The 17,104-nt window shown below is 57.6% G+C and overlaps 1 protein-coding gene across 1 annotated transcript; it reads right to left on the bottom strand.

The window, feature by feature from the left end:
* Nucleotides 1-4,490: 4,490 nt before the first annotated feature.
* Nucleotides 4,491-15,197, bottom strand: SAPCD2 (suppressor APC domain containing 2; the record flags this gene model as incomplete). Its single annotated transcript, XM_082492809.1, has 6 exons — nt 4,491-4,619; nt 5,038-5,151; nt 5,693-5,794; nt 5,943-6,089; nt 9,271-9,404; nt 14,795-15,197. The coding sequence occupies 6 exons, from the start codon at nt 15,195-15,197 to the stop codon at nt 4,491-4,493; spliced, it is 1,029 nt and encodes a 342-aa protein (XP_082348935.1).
* Between the last annotated feature and the right edge of the window lie 1,907 nt (nt 15,198-17,104).

Genomic DNA, 17,104 nt, shown 5'->3' with positions numbered 1-17,104 from the left:
AGCAAGGACCCACGATGGGCAGAGCAGTTTCTGACCATGCGGCAGGGAAGAAAAGCAAAAAGCACAAAATATATGGGCTGCAGGCCCAAGATGCGGCTGTTCTTGCTGGCATTTGGGATAATTGCTCTGCTGGGAGAGCGGCCCTTCTCTAAGGGGGTTAGCTGGGCACACAGCCCAGCCTCCAAGGGCGTGAGAAGAGCATGGAGCTGGGCAGGAGAAGAGAGAGAAACTACAAATAGACCTGGGTGACTGGATCCTTCCCAAACCGCGTGACTGAGGACGCAGAGGATGAGATCCTGCATCCCCTGGGGCAGCTCAGGGGCCAGACACATCTCCGGGTCAAGCCCAGGCAAGACCCGAGCACACCCCTTCTCCCGATAACACCCCCTCATCTCCAGGCTCTGGCAGTGGGGACCACCCGTGCAGTCTCACCCCCGTGACTGTGATAAACACCCGGTGACATGACTGTTGACTGTGGTATCAACCCTCAGTATCAATACAGGCTGAGGGATGAAGGGATGGAGAGCAGCTCTGCTGAGAAGGACTTAGGTGGATGGACATGAGCCGGCAATGTGCGCTGGCAGCCCAGAAGGCCAACCATATCCTGGGCTGCATCCCTAGCAGCGTGGCAAGGGAGGGGATTCTGCCCCTCTGCTGCGCTCTGGGGAGACCCCCCTGCAGTGCTGTCTCCAGCTCGGGCGGTCCCTGACATAAGAAGGACATGGACCTGTTGGAGAGGGTCCAGAGAAGGCCACAAAGATGATGCGAGGGCTGAAGCCCCTCTGCTGGGAGGACAGACTGAGAGAGTTGGGGCTGTTCAGCCTGGAGAAGAGAAGGCTCTGGGGAGACCTTAGAGCCCCTTCCAGTCCCTAAAGGGGCTCCAGGAAAGATGGGGACAAACTTTTTAGCAGGGCCTGTAGCAATAGGACAAGGGGTAATGGCTTTAAACTAAAAAAGGGTAGAGTTAGACTAGACATAAGGAATAAATTTTTTATGCTGAGGGTGGTGAAACCCTGGCCCAGGTTGCCCAGAGAGGTGGGAGATGCCCCATCTCTGCAAACATTCAAGGCCAGTTTGGACGGGGCTCTGAGCAACCTGGTCTAGTTGAAGATGTCCCTGCTTATTGCAGGAGGGTTGGATTAGATGGCCTTTAGAGGTGCCTTCCAACCCAAACTATTATTCTATTCTATTCTATTCTATTCTATTCTATTCTATTCTATTCTATTCTATTCTATTCTATTCTATTCTATTCTATTCTATTCTATTCTATTCTATTCTATTCCTCTATCTATGTGGTGTTGCACCTGGGTTTGACAAAGTCAAGCATGGAGGGGCCAAGTTGAGGTAGGTCAGCAGGAGCTGCCCTGGCTGGGGACAGCAGGGACCTGCTCCAGCTGTTCCTGGGGTGGACCACAGCTTCACGCAGCGGTTTCCAGATGTGATCAGAGCCCTGGAAGCGCCTTCACAGATCTGTGCAAAAATAGCTCTACTGGGAACAGAGCCTGAAGAGATGGGAAGATGTTCACCCACATCACCCAGCGCATCGCTTACAGACCTGGTCACAAGTCCAGGTCTCGTGGCTCCCGGAGCACCGCTGGAGCAGTGCCAGCCCCCACAGTTAAGGGTGCTGAAGTGGACACAGCCCAGACACAAAGGTGACGGTCAGTGACCCAGAAGCAGCGTGGCAGGTCGAGGCCAGCCCTGCAGTTCCCAGGGGGACCCCGGTCCCAGCAGACCCATCGCACTTCTGCAGCTCCCCCACCACCCTACCAGCGGTCCTGCAGGAATTGGGCCTGGGGCCAGCGCTGCCGGGCCATGGCCAGGATGTTCCCCTGGGCTGGGGCAGTGGTGGCTGCGGGGCAGGGGGAGAGCTGCCCTGGCTCTGCACAGAGCAGCATTGAGCGGGGACAATGATCCTCTCTTTCCTTTGAAAGCCCTCACGGGCTCTGCGTCCAAGCAAAAGCATGAAATGGGAACTGAGGGCAATTATCCTCCCCCTCCTTGCTCTGTCTGGGACTCGTGGCTGCCCTAAGCACCACTTCAAAGGGGTCGCAGCAAAGATCCCTCTCCCAGCTGCGGGGGACTTGGCTCGGGTCCCCCTCCCGGCTCCGCTCCCAGCAGGGGCAGCTCAGCCCCGGAGGTTTCTGCAGGGTGCAGGGACCCCCAGCTCACCCCCCAGCCCGGCTGTGCCACAGCGCAAAGGCAGGTGCCCCTGGCCAGTGTAGAGCCCCAGGTTTGCCCCCAAGCGGGTGCTGACACCCTTAGCGCAGGGCAGAGGGATGTCTGCCACAGCGCCCTGTGCCAGTGAGGTCCCCTCTGGCCATCCCTGAGAGCACCACGGCCACCGCTGCCCACAGCCATGGGGGCCAGCTCCAAGGGAAGGGGCTTAAAAAGAAATACAAGGTTGTGAATTACACCCACACCACCTGAGGAGTATGAGCCCCCAGCACAGCTTCTGGAGGAGCAGCCAGATGATGCTACAAGCACTGGAAGGGGTGCAGGTGGCTTCATGATCCCGTTCCACAGCAGTGAGGAGAAACCGGGGGTCCCCAGCCCCAGAGCACAGGGAAGCCCAGAGGGGATGGGAAAGGGCATGGGACATGGCCTGGAGCAGAGACCCCCTGGGCTCCTCATGCTCAAGCAGTGATTGTGCAACCTCAGCTCACCCCATATCCCCTGGGACAGGACAGTCTGGAATTTCATGGCTCAAAGCAGAAGAGAGACAGAAGGATAAGTTAAATAGTTCACCCCATTTTATTATCCCTACAGACAGGTGACTCTCCTTATAAAGAGGGTCACTTTTAATTAAACCTCAGGCAAAACAGGCACTGGACACCAGAGGTGGCATCATGAAAGAGATGGCAGGTACTGATGCCCAGGGGACAAACTAACACCCTACTCCTGCAGACAGGGGACACAGCTAGCCATGGCCTTGCTCCTCTTCCTCCTCCTCCCTTTCCCTGGCATTCTGCTGATCCCCACTCCGGCACAGGGCAGCAGGCACAAGGGTAGAGCAGGGATTCATGCCTTACAGTGAACTTCAGGTCAAGATCAACCTCAAAGACAGGAGTTGGACAGGACAGACAGCACTGGACAGACAAAAATAGGAGTGAGAAAAGAACTGGTCTGCACAGTGCCCAGTTCAGGACAGGGTAGGTCCAGCACCTTCTGCCCAGCCCAGTGCATTGTGCCACGGCATCGTGCCAGGAGAGTCAGAGCATGAAACAACCCTGCAGAGAAACGTCCTGGTCTAGGAGCTACAGAGGGCCAGGCCTGTGCTACATGGGGATTTACAAGGATCTTCTGTGAAAGCACCATAAATACCAAGTACCAAGCCACAGTGGAAGACATCGTTCAGCTCAAGCATCATCACTGAGCTGGGTGGGAAAGAGGAGGTATTCTGAGATGCATCAGACTAACAGGACCCACTCTTAGACCACCACCCCAAGAGACCTGGAGAGGGGTGCAATTCACACTCGGGATGTCACCCCGGGGAGCCAACATCCACCACCAGGACAGGCAAAGCTGCTATTTCTCCATTTGGAGATGTGCAAAGGAAAGAGCCCATCAGTGTCTGCTCCGTCACCCACGTTCAGTCAGAACCAAAATCGTGTCCTAAAGCCACTCTGTGAAGTCAGGCTTGCGTTAGCATCCTCATGCTGTAGGACATCACCTCTCCTTTTAAAGTCATCATGAAAAAAATATAAGCCTGGCAGTGGTAAGGAAGCATTTGCCAGGCCAAGCGAAATAGAGGGATGTAGATGTGTCTGCCTCAACCTGCAAACAGCCTGAAACAGCAGCTCTGAGGTACAGACTACCTCATTTGGGTCTATGGCTCATTAACTACAGGAGCCTGCAGACGTGTAAACAGCAACTATGGCATCACTACCACAACCGGGAAAGAGGGATTACCCAAGAAGGAGCACCAGCTCGGGAACTGCTCTGGCCCAGTATAGTGTCACTGGCAGGCAGAACTCAGGCAGCAGAAAGCGGCCAGGCATGCCCCATTGGATTTTTCAATCTTGTCCTCTGATAGTGGGATAAACCACCCTGCAACGGCCAGGCTTGCCTGGAGAAGCCAGCTGGAGTGTTGAAGACGCATTATCTTTTTCTGAGAGCAGCCAAAATTCAGCCTAAGCCAGGCCAAGGGCACAGCAGCTGCCCCCTGCACAGGCAGCACGGGCAGCAGCCGCCTCCCCCAGCACGTTGGGGATCACGGGGCTGGGGGGTACAGTCCCTGCAGTCCCTTTAGAGACAGAAAAGGAGCAGCTTGAGAGCAGCACGGCTGGAAAGCCCAGCAGCAGAGCAGTGCGGGGATGCTCCCCAGGTGAGGTCGGGGAAATGCCTTCCCGGCTTCCTCCTACAAAGATGCCACCAGCAGCTCCAGACCTCGAGATACGACACCTGGAGCAATGGGTGCAATGGGTTCTGGGCAAGAGTCCCACGAAACTCCCGGGGAAGCTCGAGGACAGGACGTGGGGAGATGGGTGCTAGATGAAGGTGGAGTCCAGCTGGCTCGTTTCATGGTTATTGCGGGCGCGAGCCTCAAAGAGCTGCTTGATCAGGGCAGATTTCTCCTGCTCCAACTGGGTGATGCGTTCGCTCTTGTCAGTCACCTCCTGCACAGGACAGAGGAGGAAAATGCTGCTCAGATGAGGAAAACACCGGCATTGGATGCTGGGATGCGAACCCCAGTGGTGAGCCCGGCCCTGGCAGGAGCATCATGGGTGCCCCGTCTCCAGCAGCTCTGCTCCCAGACCCCAGCCGCAGCGTCTGCACGCTCTCGTGACCTGCACTGTCCCTCTGGCAGGGATGTCCCATCCCTGTCCACGGACCCTCCCCCAGCTATCAGCTGGACACAGCTGCATGACAGGGGGTGTCTAGGTGCAGCCCACATGCTGGGATGACCAAGGCTGGCCAAGCTGAAGGAACACTTTCCACTGCCTCGTATTCCTTCCCCAGCCCAATCCCACCCCATGTCCTTTCCCAGCCCACCCCCAAGCGGATCTCCTTCCCCACCTCTGTATCCCCACTCACCTTGGTGAGAAGCCGGTTTTGCTCCTTCAGCATGTTGATGGCTTGCTGGGAGCCTGCTGAGGCTGGGGACGCCACAGGGACCAGCCTGCTCAGGGCTGAGGAGGGGTTCGCTGGCTGCAGAGAAGACGAAGGGCAGAGATGAGACACTGAGCCTCCTTCCTGGTGGCCCTCCCCAGCCTTTCTGCAAGGCCAAAAGCTGTTTCTGTGGCACACAGGGAACTGAGAAGCCCAGCACGGGACTAAGATCCCAACACAGGCCATCGCATGGTCTCCAGCAAGGCAGGCAGAGGTGGGAAACATTCCTGCCAGTGTGCCCAGTTCCTGCCAGGAGCCCCTCAGGACAGCCAGCTCCGAGAGAGCTGACTCAGCACCTCAGGATGGTTTCCTTATTGGCTTGACAAGGACTACACCCTGTTGGGGATCTCCTTTAGTTCCCCAAATGCCTTGAGCATCCTCCAGCCCAGCTCAGGACCAGCTGTGCTATCCTCTTGGCTGTCCCCCATCCCCTACCTTGCCCACAGAGCCAAGTCACCTCCTCAGAGCCTGGGGGAACTCGGGCAGCTCTGATGTCAGCCCAGCCACCAGCATAAGGGGGCGGCAGGATGGGTCCCAAGCTCACACAAACAACCACATGCTGCTTATCTGCTGCTCTCACCTTGCCAGCGGTGGAAAGGAGGTCACCCAGGCAGCGGTTCACCTCCTGCAGCTTGGGGAGCAGGCGCCCCAGGTGGCTCTGGCTGCCCTCAGGGAGGAATTCCTGGGGGACAGGGAGGAAGAAGAGACTGGGAGTTACCATGGGGCCAGCTCCAGCTCCCACCAAGTCCCAGCCCGGTTCTCCAAACCCACAGAGCAGCCCCAGACCCCCGCAAACAGATGGGCACCCCATGACCAAGCCCCAGACTCACAGCACTGGTTTTGTTCTTCCCCAGGAGCCTCTGGCGTTCCTGCATGAACTGGATGTGCTGGTGGTACCACTCCCGGGCGTGCTCTACCAGCTCCAGACCCTGCAGCAGGAAATCCTTCTCCTGTTCCAGCTCTTTCATGTGCTTCAGCTGCAGGACAGAGCGTGCAGAGATGTCACCCCCTCCCCACCAAGTCGTTATCAAGCCCCAGGAACTGGTTTCTTCACGAGGCGCAGAGGGATATGGATATGGGCAGGGGTCTCAGCCCCTCTCCCCACACAAAAAGCTGCAGAGGAGCAGGATGATGGCTTCTGCTGGATGCTGCTCTGGGGGAAGAGTTCTCTGATTTGGGAGAACAACCAAAGCAGGCAAAGGACAGTCAGGCCACCTCCACCCCCCCGCTCCCCACTGCAGAAGCAAGTTTCTCCATCTCGTATTTATCCAGAGGCGCAGCAAGAGCGGGGCCTGCAGCTGCTCCCCAAATCCCCCCAGGGCTGCGAGCATCAGCCAGCAGCACAAAGACACACGGCTTTCAGTGAGCGGCAAAGCAGCCGAGTTAAATGTGCAGACTTGAAGCTGGGGGGAACAGCGTAGCCCTGCTTCCCCAGCGCTCTGCTCCCCGCTCCGCTTTACCCCCGCAGCCCCTCCGAGCTGCCTGCTTTGCTGCCTCTGCCTTCCCTGCCATGACACAGCCTGCCCTCCACTGCCCATGCCACAGACCGTGCTCCAGGAGAGTCTCCTCCAGACACCAGTAGGACTTTGATCACCCAGAAGCTGCTGGATGTTCAGAAACCTCTCCTGCTGCTTTGGAGAGCATTTGGAGGGGGACAATTCAGCTCAGAAGTGACCCAGAACAGATCCCCGCTCCCGGGGACAAGTGAGACCATACCAAGACCTTCTTCAGGCTGCCAGTGCTTCCCCATCCCCACTGCCAGCCCCGAAGCCTCCCAACCGCCCCACACCAGCCACGCTTTACACCAGGGCTGCTCTTGCTCCCACTGCTCCTGGAAATGCTGTTTGCAAAATGACCGCCCCTGCCCTCCCCAACCCCACGCTTGGATGGACAGATGGACCAAAGGGGACGTACCCATAGGAAGAAGTGCAGAGCCTTGGTGCTATGCAGGCTGTTGCTGAGGGGCATGAAGAAGGTGCTGTACGTGGCAAGGACCCCCACCCAGCTTGGGCTGCATCCTGCAGCCACCTGGCCTGACCTGGTCCCACTAGGCTTGCTGGCCAGCACAGTGACCGGAGAAAGAGGTGGTATCCCACAGAGCAGCGGGACATCAGCAGCTCTGACGGGTGCAGAGACAGATGGCATCTCACCAAGGATGGGATGCTCTGGGGGCAGAGGCAGCTTCTGGGGCAGGAGGAAGACAGAGCGCTAGACTTGGCCGGTCTTACACTGGGTAGAAGGGGAGGGGACAGTCCTGTCCCCTGGGCCGCCTACAAATGAAAGCGCTCAGCCTCTCACAGAAGGTCTCATCCCAGCTACCCCCTGTGGCCATGGGGAAATCAGGCCGATCGATGATGGACTGGCTGAAAAACACCAGCTGAGCAGACACCAGCTCTGGTGGTGCAAAAGGTCCTGGGGCTGGAGCACAGCCCCCACAGCTCCACTTTGCTGCGCAGGGTGAACCCATCCCAGTGCAGCCCAGGATGCAGGATGGATACCAGTGCTCCCCTCCCTGCTCCCCCCTGCCCCAGGTTTTAAGCAAATTAGCCTCATCACAGCTGAGTGCCATCAGGGGGGAGGTGATAGCACCATCCTGCACAGGGATTTGGTCCTTGCCGGAGTCAAACCTGCTCCAACTGTCTCTGTACATTCAGAAGTGGGATCAGTACCCAAAGACTCCTACCAGGGAAGGCTCCTCACCTGCGGGACAGGGACAGGGACTCCTTCTCCAGGGGGAGGAGCACACGAAAGGCAGTGCAGCACTCGGGTACATGGAGAGGAGGGAAGAAAGGCAGAGGACCTCCCTCCCCCTGCCCCCATATCAACTTGGGGTAACACAGGCAAGGGCAACACAAGCCCAGGGCAAGAGTGCCTGTAGCACAGCTGGGAACAGACCCCAGCTCTCAGCGAGATGCGCTGGCTGCCAGCCCCTCCTCACCAGTACCAGGCAGGACCTGGAGCTCCGGGGAGTAACAGGCTCCAGTCTGGAGCTACACACACAGGGAAAAGCCTTGCTAGGGAAGGAGGGACCTTCCCCTCTCCGAAGCGGCAACCCCCAGCCACCAAAACCCTGAGAACCAGAGACTCCCATCCCCAGATGCACACATCTACATTTATTACTCCTTGCCAGCACCTCTCAGCAGTGACCCCCTCAGCCCAAGAGCACGCCAACCCCTTGCATGGCTGCAAGTGCAGCAAACCATGTGTGCACAAATCCCCCTCCCCAGGCCAGGCGTCAGAGCACGTTATGTCCACCAAGGCCGGTGCCAGGCTGTAATCGATGCTGCCCACGTCGCTGGTTAGCCCCGCTGGGCTCGGGGAGCCGGGTGACATCAGGGCGTGAGAAATGAAAGTGCAAGGGTGACAGCCGCAGCCTCGGCAGCAGCTCCGACACCCGCCAGAGCTCGTCCTGCCGATCACTCATCCTGCAGGCTGGGTCCTGGCTCTCTTCCCGGGAAAATTTAGCTTGAGCTTGTGGGCAACATGCCCAGGCAGCTCCTCCATCCCACTTGGGAGCAGTGCAGATCCCTTCATCCAGGCAATCTGATCCAAGCCTCCCCACTCAGGGAGAGGGGAGCAGATCCCTCCATCCTGGGTCGCCCTGCTAAATTCAATGCTGATTGCTCTGCATCACTGGCAAAAAGTCTCCCAGGAGCCAAGAGGATCAGCATGCTTGAGCCCTGACCTACAGAGAACATCAGTGGGGACATAGCCCGGCGCCACTGCTCGCCAGCACAGAGAGTACCTGACCTTCACTGGAGTGCTTGAAAGGCCCAGAGACCCACCTGCTCCTACACCTACACGTTTGCCTTTCCCTGCCCAAGCTTTCACCCACGGGGAAGGCACCCGTGCAATCAAACGCTGGTTCCGTGGCCTGACTCTACTCCAGGGGAAGGCAGGGGAACATGTGCCTCCTCCCTGCCTGGCACGATGCAGGACAGAAAGCGTCTCGAACGTACCTCCACATACATCAATAGAGCTTTCTATCCAAAATATCAAGGTCTGCCTGACACCCCACAGCTCACACGTGCAGGGTGGGCAGGGGGGAGCCACAGCCCAAACGGAGCTGGTGTCAGTGGTGAGGGATTCTGGCAATCCACCTTCCCCCAGGGACCATGGGTCCCTTTGCTGAAGCCCATGACAGGGCTGTCCCCTTACCATGCTGAAGTCCACACCGTTGGTGATGGTGTGTCTGCGGTGTTCTGCACGTCCCCTCTGATGCCTCCGAGTCTCCCCAGCCCCTGGATGGCTGCCATCTCCCTGGGACTGCCCAGCAGCCTTAGCATCACCACCTGTAAAAGAGGAAAGCGTGAGGCCACCAGCGGCTTGCAACAAAAACCTCCCCACGGCCACTTCTGTGGGACTATCTGCAGGGTGGTCTTGCAAACAGATGTGACAGGGAACGGCTGAGCAAAGTGCTGGCCCGAGCGTCTGCTCACATCTTTGTATGGGCAGGGCAGGCTTCAGCAGCAACTGATTTGGCTTCACCAAGCTGGCAACAGACCTCGGTGATCATCTTCTGCAAAAAGCAGGCAGCTTCAAGGCAACGCTGCTTCAGTCCCGGCACAGACAATTAAACCATTAGTGATATTGCCTACCCTCGTCCTGTCCTCGTGGGACCCCTGGCTCCTGCTCGGATGGCACAGGCTCTGCCAGGAACCTGACTCCTCCTGAAGGCAGCTCCTGCTTGGTGATGGGCTTGGCCATGCAGATGTCCCCCCCCAGACCCTGTGCCTGTGGCCTAACCGTAAAGTAAATCAGGCTGTAGACTTTCCAAAATTTTATTAAAATCCCAACATCCTCTCTTGCAAAAGATGGATTCTACTACAAACACATGACGGTGGTGCAAATCCATGCATAACCTATATTTGCAGATTAAGTTCATTACTGGCAGATTTTAGGCTGGATCAGACACCTCCTGCCTGTGCTGCCTGTACGCCAAAGCAGGTATTGGCTGCGCACCTGCAGAAAAGTCAGTACAAGTCCCGCACCGCCCGCCCTGGCGAACTCGGCAGAAACGCAGCCCTGCGGCCCCGGCCAAGCCAGCTTAGATCCCCGCTTCTGGCCGAGCCGGCAACAGCACCGCCTTGCCGCCCCGAACCACGGTGCCAGGGCAGCCAAGGGTGCAGCCAGCACCCTCCCCAGACGTGCCTGAGCAGCAAGCCTGCTGCACCTCCCTTCTTGCCGTGGTGCCCCGCCGTGTCCCCAGCAGACCCTGCCTCGTGCTCACCCCCGTGCTCTCGCAGCTCACCCCGCTCTCTGCACACAGCTTCCCACAAGAGTTTCTTTCCCAACCTGGCTTTCAAACAAGAGCAAGCGAAGGCAGGTGGCGAGACAGCTGGGGAAAACATATCCTCCTTGGGGCTGCTCCCCATGTATCTGCCAGGCACCCCCACCCACGGTTGGGCACACACCGGCTCCCAGGCACCAGAGCTGCCGAGCACAGGTCTAGCGTGTTCGCTGCTGCGTGGGCATGAAGGGCTGTGAGTGCTGGGACAAGGCGCGAGGCATTGCCTGGGCTGGCACATCGCTGCCTGCTGCTCCGAAAGTCTCCTCATCCAAGCACACGGACACGATGGAAGAGGGAGACGGGGCAAGAGAGGGCAGCCGTAGCCGCAGGAGCTACTCTTCACCTTGAAGGCACCAAGGTCTGGGAGAGTTGCACCACAGTGGGTTCGCCTGCACTGCCACATTTGCACCGGTTCTGCAGTGGGAGCAGGACTGGGGCTCTGGGGGCAGCAGGCAAGGCTACACAAGCACCTCGCTCAGCCTCTCACTTTGTGCCACTCCTGCTGGTCCATCACAGCATCCCACTTCTACCAGCAAGTGCTCCAGCATAGACAGGTCTCCAGCACGTCAATAAATCCAAAGTCTTTGACATCGCCCATTCATTTGTTTTGCCAACTGTCTTTGGTTTCACGCACCCATATCTACCTGGGAGGAACCCAGTAAGACCGGTGCAACCACGTACATATTCTCCTAGCAGACCTGTAGCACATCCTGCTTGGGAAGCTGAGAAATAGCCCCAAAACCAAGGCCAGCTTCAAAAGGCAGAATCCCACAGCAAAGCCAGGAGAACCTCTGAGAAGAGCTGCAGGGTAGAAACAACATGTTAAAAAGGTTTTTGCTGCTGTTATTTGGAAATGCCAGGTTGTGCTGAGCTGAACCTGTGTTAAGAAGGTGCTCCCTGGTCAAACAACTGAGCTCTGTGCATCTGAGCTGAAGACGTAGTGGCTAAAACAGGACCCTCGCTAATGAGCTGGGATCAGTTCTTCTTAGGTGATGAGCAGGACCCGCTCACCAGAGGTGGAAGAGATCCTGCCATGAGATATGGGGTGGCCTCCTCCCTCCCAGGGCCTCTCTGCCCCTGCAGGGCCTGAGCCCAGCAAGTGCCCAGGACCCAGCAGACACCTCACGGGTGTTTTACACATTTACACACCTGACCCTGGCAACAGCCCAGACAAGAACAGCTACCTACAACCCACCCCCTCTTTCCTGAGGGGGCCACCAGCTCTCCAGGCAGCTGCCAGAGCCAGGCCACCCCAGCAGCAAAGGCCAGCGCTGCGCTGGGGAGGAGGCAGTGCCCAGGGCCACCACCGACCTCCTGGGCAAGGTACTTTCTGCTCTGTGTCTTAACTTCCCCAGGTCTCATCTCTCAGGGGAACCACAAGGGTAAAGACACCCAACCCTGAGAGGCTCGGATGCTGCCGTGAGAAGCCACCAGTGGCAGGGAAGCCATCACAGAATTATAGAATGGTTTAGTTTGGAAGAGACCTTGAAGATCATCGAGTTCCAACCCCCCCGCCATAGGCAGGGACACCTCGCACTAGACCAGGTTGCTCAAAGCCCCGTCCAGCCTGGCCTTGAACACCTCCAGGGATAGAGCTTCATGGTGACTCTGGTGCCCAGTCTCTTCTCCAATATCAGCCCCACCATCCTTGCACCCAGCAGATGCTGTTGGCTACCCATAGACCATGGCTGGTGCCCAGCAGCAGCTCGTGGGCTGCTCCAGCACCGCCAGGCTAATGAGAGTTTCTGAGAAGCTGGAAGCTGACTCTGAGCAGGAACTTCTTCAGAAGCACTTCTGCCCATATGCTAGTGGAGGTTAGTGGGGAAAACGGGACAGAATCACTGTCCCACTGACTCACTGCACCCCTGAGGCACCAGAAGGACCACCTGGCCCCAACCTCTGCCATCTTGCCACGATTCACACCCAAATCACCTCTGACGCATGCAGATGCACCCCTGGACCAGGAACTAGAGCTAAGATGGCATCCTGCGAGCACCTCCTTCCCCCAAAACACAGACCGGGAGAGTTTCCTCAGACTCTTCGCAGCTGATGAGCACTGATACACCACCTCCCTGCCCTTGGTTGGGTTCTTACAGAAGCTACCTCATGCAGCTGGTGGCTCAGATCAGCCTTGAGCCCAAATGATCTAATCTTAACTGAGACGGGGCTTGCTGGGCCCAACGGGCAGCTCTCAGCACCCAGCACATTTCTCCACAGGGAGGAAGAGCCATGTCCTGCCACAGCAGCGCCCAGCTCCCTCACAGCCAGTTGAAGAGAACATCTACCCGTTCATCCACACCCTGGGAGACCCTCTGCAGTGGAAGGGCTCACTGGGCAGCTGTGCAGGATCTGGAGCTAAAAGAGATAGAATAACTCTGAGTTATAATGTTTGCTAGGCTGCTGAATCAACCTGAAATTCAGGCCTGTTGCCAGAATACGGCCCTGCACTGTGGGAAGCTGGCAGCAAGGGCTGAGGCGCGAACCCTGCCCGCAGGCTCCAGACATCAGTGTAACATCAGCCTATAATGGAAAGATCCTCAGCAGCCAGAAAGTTGCTGTAGTCATCTGCTTGCTCCTTTCCAGGGCAGAGCTTTCAATTTGCTATTTATTTACCAAGCAGGATTTTTTTGTTCAGGTTTTTCCAGATTTACACTCTTGACGATAGAAGAACCAGCCTGTTTAACAATATTCCCCTAGATGAAGCTCCACTGATTAGTCTGGAGGCAAAATGGAAAGCAGAGAACCTCCGCCACAGTTCAAGTTTCCTCTCCACCCAGCAGAAGAAGGGACTGGGAGGGAGCGGGTGGGAAGGGAAGGCAAACCAGCCCAGACAACTTTCCCAAGGTAGAGGAAGTCATCACATTCAAGCGTTGCAATAACAAACGCCAGCTCCTCACACAGACCTTTGTGTCCGTCGGTCTCAAAGGGCTTCACAAATCTAGATAAAGAATCATTACCTACACCAGATAAGTCCAGAAGCCTGGTTTCCTTAAAACGTCTCCTACTGCCCAGCCACAAATCAAGATGCCAGTGACAGTCACCCCCTTCTTGAGGTCAGCATGCCACCTAGGGGTGGGGGGCCCTGGCAGACCCTGCACTGGATCCCCAGGTGCCGCAGAAGGGGCAGAGTCCGCACGGACCTGGCAGAGAGCTCTGCAGACAGACCCCTGGTCTGGCCACCCGGACAGCACTTGGGGACAGCAACGCACGTCTCCCTGATGCCACTTTCCCATTTAATTATTGCTTAGTTATTTATTATTGCAAATAGTGCTGCGGAATTATCCAAACAAAAAAAAAGTTGGATCAGATTTTGCTATTTTTTCGGTCCAAAAGGTGGATGAAATCGTGAACCAAGCACAGAACCCACCCAAGCGCAGGGCTGCTCCACGACCACAGCTCTCGCTCCAGCAAAGCTGCTCGGCTCTCAGAGGCCCAGCAACTCCGTGAGACCACCCACCTCCTGAGGAAGGTCACCTACAGACTTTGTGCCAGGGGACAACCAAGGACACATTACAGTAAAGCCCTTAATTCTTCTTGTCACTGCTATAAACAGACAAGCACCCACGCGAGGAGAGATGTGAGGGGAAGCACAAACTCGAATCAGACAGGGGAACAGCACGCTCGCCATCTCGCTTTACCCGCAGCTTGCCCCAAAGTCCACCAAAGCCAAAATTAAAACCAGCAGGAACTTTCGGGGAGTTTCACATCAGGCCTGTAGGAAGGGCTGGCTGCTGGTTTAAGCCCAGAGGAGGAAACAGGGCTGCGCTGCTTGAGGACCACAGCAAGCCCAGGGTCTAATGCACCCTGCCTCACTTGAGCCTCCGGCAACGGTTATACCCACATGTTGGTGCTGCCTGCACTTTGGTGGTGCCCACGTGTCGGTGCTGGCTACACTTTGGCATTGCCCGCATTTTGACGATGGCCACTCTTTGACGTTGCTTGCGCTTTGATGTTGCCCACATGTCGGTGCTGCCCGCATGTCAGCGATGGCCGCACTTTGGCATTGCCCACACATCAGTGCTGCCCACACGTCGGCAATACCCACACTTTGGCATTGCCCACACGTCGGCGATGCCCACACTTTGGCATTGCCCACACGTCGGCGATGCCCACACGTCAGTGCTGCCCGCACGTCGGCAATGCCCACAGTTTGGCGTTGCCCACACATAAGTACTGTCCGCACGTCGGCGATGGCCACACTTTGGCATTGTCCACATGCAGTGCTGCCTGCACATCTGTACTGTCCGCACGTCAGTGATGACCACACTTTGGCGCTGCCCACACTTTGGCGCTGCCCACACTTTGGCGCTGCCCACACGTCGGTGCTGCCCGCACCGAGCCGGGCACGTTCCTGCCCCGAGCCCGCGCTCCCGGCCGGCCCCGCTGGCTCACCTCGGCCGCGGGGCTGGCCCTGCCCCGGTTCCCGCTGCCCGTTGCTCTTCCCGCGCCGCTCCTCGGCACCGCGCGGGCTCGGCGGCTTCTCCACGCTCCGCCGCCCGCCGCCGCTCTCCCCCGGGGGCTCAGCACCGGGCAGGGCAGCGCGCAGCCCCAGGACGAACCGCTCGAAGGTGAGGTACCCGCTGGCCGGTGCCGCCCGCCGCAAACCCTCCATCACGCCGGCGGGCAGCTCCCGGGCTTCCGCTCCCCGCCAGCGGGACTCGATCTCCCGTAGGTGGACGTAACCCCGCCGCCGGTCATCCAGGATATCGAATAGAGTCCTCAGGCTCTGCAGGAAAACCCGGGGAAGCCCCTCGGTACCGGCGGGGAGCGATCGGTCGCCGCGCTCCGGGGCCATCACCGCGCCGAGCGTTACTGCCGCTCTGTCCCTCCCCCGCGCTCCTATTGGTTGGTGGCGGGAGGTTCCGCGCTCTCATTGGCGAGCGGCGGGAGGTGGCGATGGCCATTGGCTGAGGGGGAGGACGGCGGTTTGAGTTCCACGCCGCGCCCGCCCCGCTCTCGGACGTGGGAGGGGGCGAGGGGGTCCCGGTCCCTCCGGAGGACCCCCTCGCCCCCCTCCCCCCCCCTCCCCCGCCCCGGCCGAGAGCGGGGCGGGCTCATGGAGGTGTCTCACCCTCCATCCCACCTCCACCCGAGCTCCTGCACCCCCGGTAACGGTTCGGTGACCCCCGCCCGGAAAGCGCCGCGCCGGCCGGTGTCCGCCCCCCCGCCGCCCCCGACACAAACCCGCATTTCTGGCAACGCCATTCCTCGGGCCGCCGGTCCCGCAGCTGCCAAGCTCCTTCCTTACCGGCCGAACGGCCTGCGCCCGAGCCCGATGGGCGCTTCTGCTGCCGGGGGTGAAGACCCGCTTGGGAGAGTTGGATTTTGGCACCTCGGTCACCTTGCAGAAAGGAAAGCGGCTCTCTTTTGGACCTGCAGACCTTACATCCCTAAAGGCTCCAGAGCACATGCGATTAGTGAACAGGAACAAAATAAATCCCCCCAACGCGGTGTTCGCTCTCGCTGCCACCTTGACAAACGCAGCCAAGAAGCGTCTGTCCAGCTCCTCACCCCAGGAGAGCATCCCCACGGGAGATCATGTACCGCTCTTTCGCATCAGCACGGAGAGGTCCTGTGTGCTTGACCTGGCTGGTGCTGCAGGGGAAGCAGGGATTGAGGCTGGCCATCCCGGTGCTGTGGCCGGTGTAGCAGCAGTGTTATGGTTTGAGAAACCCACAACAATTTACTGTCGTTTAGACAATTATTCTCTCACCCAGTGACCCCTCCCCACCCTGGGAAGGGGAACTGGGAAGAAACAAGGAAACCTGAGTGTTGAACTATAAATAGATCTAATAGGATAAGACTAAATAATTAACATTAATAACACTAAAGAACCAATATTGCTCCCGATACCAATATAAAATACACAAGGATTATACTCAGCCCATTCTATCCGTAGGAAGCTGTGCACTCCCAGCAGGGGACAGCAAGTGTGGGACACTGCGAGCACTGCAGCTTCGGGAGGAAGGGAAGGGCTCAGGGACCTGGCACTGGGGCAAGAGGTTCTCAGGATGGCAGCCACCAAGGGAGAGAGAGAACTCCTCAGCAAACTTTCTAATTTATATTGAATGTGCCGTTCATGGTATGCAATAACCCTGTTGGCAGCTTGGGTCAAGTGCCCGGGTCTCGCTCCTCCTCATCCCCGCACCTGGTGAGCTCGAATACACCGAGACCTTGAAACCCACACACCATAGCTGGTTATAAAGTAAATATTTTCACAAATTCAGACACTAGAGTCTTCTAAAAGTGCAGTCTTCCCAAACATTAGAAGAGAAATTAGTCTAGTGTCACTGAAACCGGGACAACCAGCAGCCACCAGCCAGCAGGAGCTGAGGTAGGGGCCCAAAGCAACCATGGACATGGAGAAAAGAGGGCAAAAAATCAGTGTTGACAAATGTGAGAGAAGCAGGATTTGGACCATATTTCTTACAAACTTAGTATGAACTGGCATCATTAAGAGAATGGGTTTCTCTAATTTATACCAAAATTTGCCATGTGTGTTAGATCTAACAGCATGCTAGCCCTAGTGAAAGGGGCTTCCCTCCTCTGCAAACTGCCTCTGTCAGATGGTCCATTGCAAGAAAGCAGACAGCAAATCCCTGGTGTCACCATTCACACGTCACAGGCACTGCAACTCGCTCGAGGAGCCCTGGGCACCCACATGCCGGCACCTCCAGAGCCCTTTTCCTGGTTTGACACTTA

Source organism: Vanellus vanellus (genome assembly GCF_965231255.1).
Source record: "Vanellus vanellus genome assembly, chromosome: 18".
NCBI lineage: Eukaryota > Metazoa > Chordata > Aves > Charadriiformes > Charadriidae > Vanellus > Vanellus vanellus.
This window is presented reverse-complemented; position numbering and strand designations above follow the sequence as displayed.